Source organism: Aplysia californica, unplaced genomic scaffold (assembly GCF_000002075.1).
Source record: "Aplysia californica isolate F4 #8 unplaced genomic scaffold, AplCal3.0 scaffold00778, whole genome shotgun sequence".
Taxonomy (NCBI): Eukaryota; Metazoa; Mollusca; class Gastropoda; order Aplysiida; family Aplysiidae; genus Aplysia; species Aplysia californica.
The window spans coordinates 132,846-135,125 of NW_004798048.1; the positions used below are offsets into that span (position 1 = coordinate 132,846).

Genomic DNA, 2,280 nt, shown 5'->3' on the forward strand with positions numbered 1-2,280 from the left:
TGCGCAAAGAAACAATATCAAAGTAACTCTCAAGTTGCTAGGGAAAGGGCATACCCAGATGGAAGTAGATAGCGTGCCTCACACCATTGAGGGAAAATTGAAAACCATGTTAATATATAGTCCGTCTGACTACGTCAGGTACGTGACAGAGGCGACTCACTCTTTCTTTAAGGATTACACAGATGTTTGCCCCTTGAAAAGCATTTGGCTCAGGAAGAAAGCAGGCGAATAACAAGTTGTAGACATCGGATGTCTTCAGTACACATCGGGTGGCCGGATCAGCTACAAGCTTGACCACGACGCAGAGTGGCAAGAGCTTACTGTGAGAGGAAACTCCACTCTCATAGAGAATGACCCAAAACGTCTACTGACAAACAAAAGGAAGATTTCAGCCTCCAAGTACAAAGACCTCCGAGAGCTGAAACATCCCTCAGGATTTCCCTGCTTTTTATCATGCCTTGCCTCACGAATAATGCTTTGCAATAGGACATTCACATCTTTTTTTTTTCCAACAAAAAGTCCTTTTTGTGGTACATATTACTAATTAGCCACTATCACTAATTGATTGTTTTCTTAGTACAGCATTATTTTTATATTTGACTATGGATTTCATTTTGCAACTATCTGTAATCTAATGTTAAGGAATGTCATTAGCAATGAAAACCCTTTGACATTTTAGTTATTCACGACATTATGAACTGACTTATTCTTTCTTAATACATTTGTTATCACTCTTTGTCGTTTACTTTAAATCAATGTCCTTTTCATCATGTTTACTGTTAAAATAATGTTGCATTTTTCTGCTTTCCTTCACGCTTTAAATTCATGAAGTTAATTGCGTTGATGTATGTGCGACACTCTTTAAACCACCAGATGTATGTTTCCAATATTTTAAACATTTTCCATAAGCATGGTTGTAATAATTTCACAATAGAATTTAAAAGGAAAACCGTGAGTTTTTGTTTGTTTCTTTTAAAATCATATCACGTGATTGTCTGCACTTGATTCCACCAACATTTTATCATTTTATTTTGCACATAACTCTTCTGTGGGCCTACGACGCTAAAATGGTATCAAAACTCTACCAGAGAGCATTATATCCACTGGTAAACCTGAGAACGAGAAACGGTCAAGCGCCAAGCTAACCACACAGTGTTGCGGGAGATAAACGTGCAAGCCTCTAACCATGTAACCGCCGGTTACATTTGCTCTTAAGCGTGCTGGGCGCTAACCGTTTATGGCGCTAAGCGTGCAATTGCGGACAAATTTTTATGCGCTTATCGTGCATACGCCTTAATTAATTAGTTTTTTAAACTATCAACTCGAATTTATGTTGACACTATCATTCAGTATAAAAGTATAAACATTTCAGCAATAATCATTAATTGGTAGATAGTAAGAGAATTTTAAAACGTTTTTTTCGTTTTTCTCAAAATGAACTCTCGTGCACTTACATGGTTAGAGTCGGACATCGACGATATACAGGTGACCGTTAGATCAGGTGTGACTATATTATATCTCCTCACCTGAGCACTGGAGACATATACAGGTGACCTATAGATCAGGTGTGACTATATCTCCTCACCTGAGCGCTGGAGACATATACAGATAGCCGTTAGATCAGGTGACTGTCTTATACAGGTGACCAATAGAGCAGGTTTCTCTGTACATCCTCACCTGAGCGCTGGACACATATACAGGAGACATATGCACGTGACCTATAGATCAGGTGTGACTACATCTCTCCTCACCTGAGCGATGGAGACATATACAGGTGACCAATAGATCAGGTGAGACTACATCTCTCCTCACCTGAGCACTGGAGACCTCCATGACCGGCTGACCGACGTCCACGTGCAGACACAAGGCCAGCGTGCTGATGACCTCGGAGGTAGGTGGGCTGTACTTGCAGCTGACGGCGAGCGTGGACAGCACGTCCAGCGGGTGGAGCAGCACGGCCGGTCGCGGCTGCCCGGACAGGAGGGAGTACACACATGCACCGCTCACTTTTACCGTCCACGGTAACTTCTCACCTGGGGGGTCACATACGAGTGGTTGTTTGTTTGTTTGGTTGAGGGGTTTCCCATGTGTGTGTTTGTTTGTTTGTTTGTTTGTTTGTTTGTTTGTTGGGATTACACATGTGTGTGTTTGTTTGTTTGTTTGTTTGTTTGTTTGTTTGTTGGGATTACACATGTGTGTGTTTGTTTGTTTGTTTGTTTGTTTGTTTGGTTGATGGGATTACACATGTGTGTGTTTGTTTGTTTGTTTGTTTGTTTGTTT

At 41.1% G+C, this 2,280-nt stretch overlaps 1 protein-coding gene across 1 annotated transcript in view; it reads right to left on the bottom strand.

Annotated features, from left to right (window-relative positions):
- The window catches only part of LOC101853736 (vacuolar protein sorting-associated protein 13B), a gene marked incomplete in the record, with an annotated part of 129,782 nt that overhangs the window by 97,357 nt on the left and 30,145 nt on the right, over positions 1-2,280 (bottom strand). Inside the window, 1 exon segment of the mRNA XM_035972650.1 lies at positions 1,813-2,033. Coding sequence (XP_035828543.1) covers positions 1,813-2,033 — 221 coding nt within the window.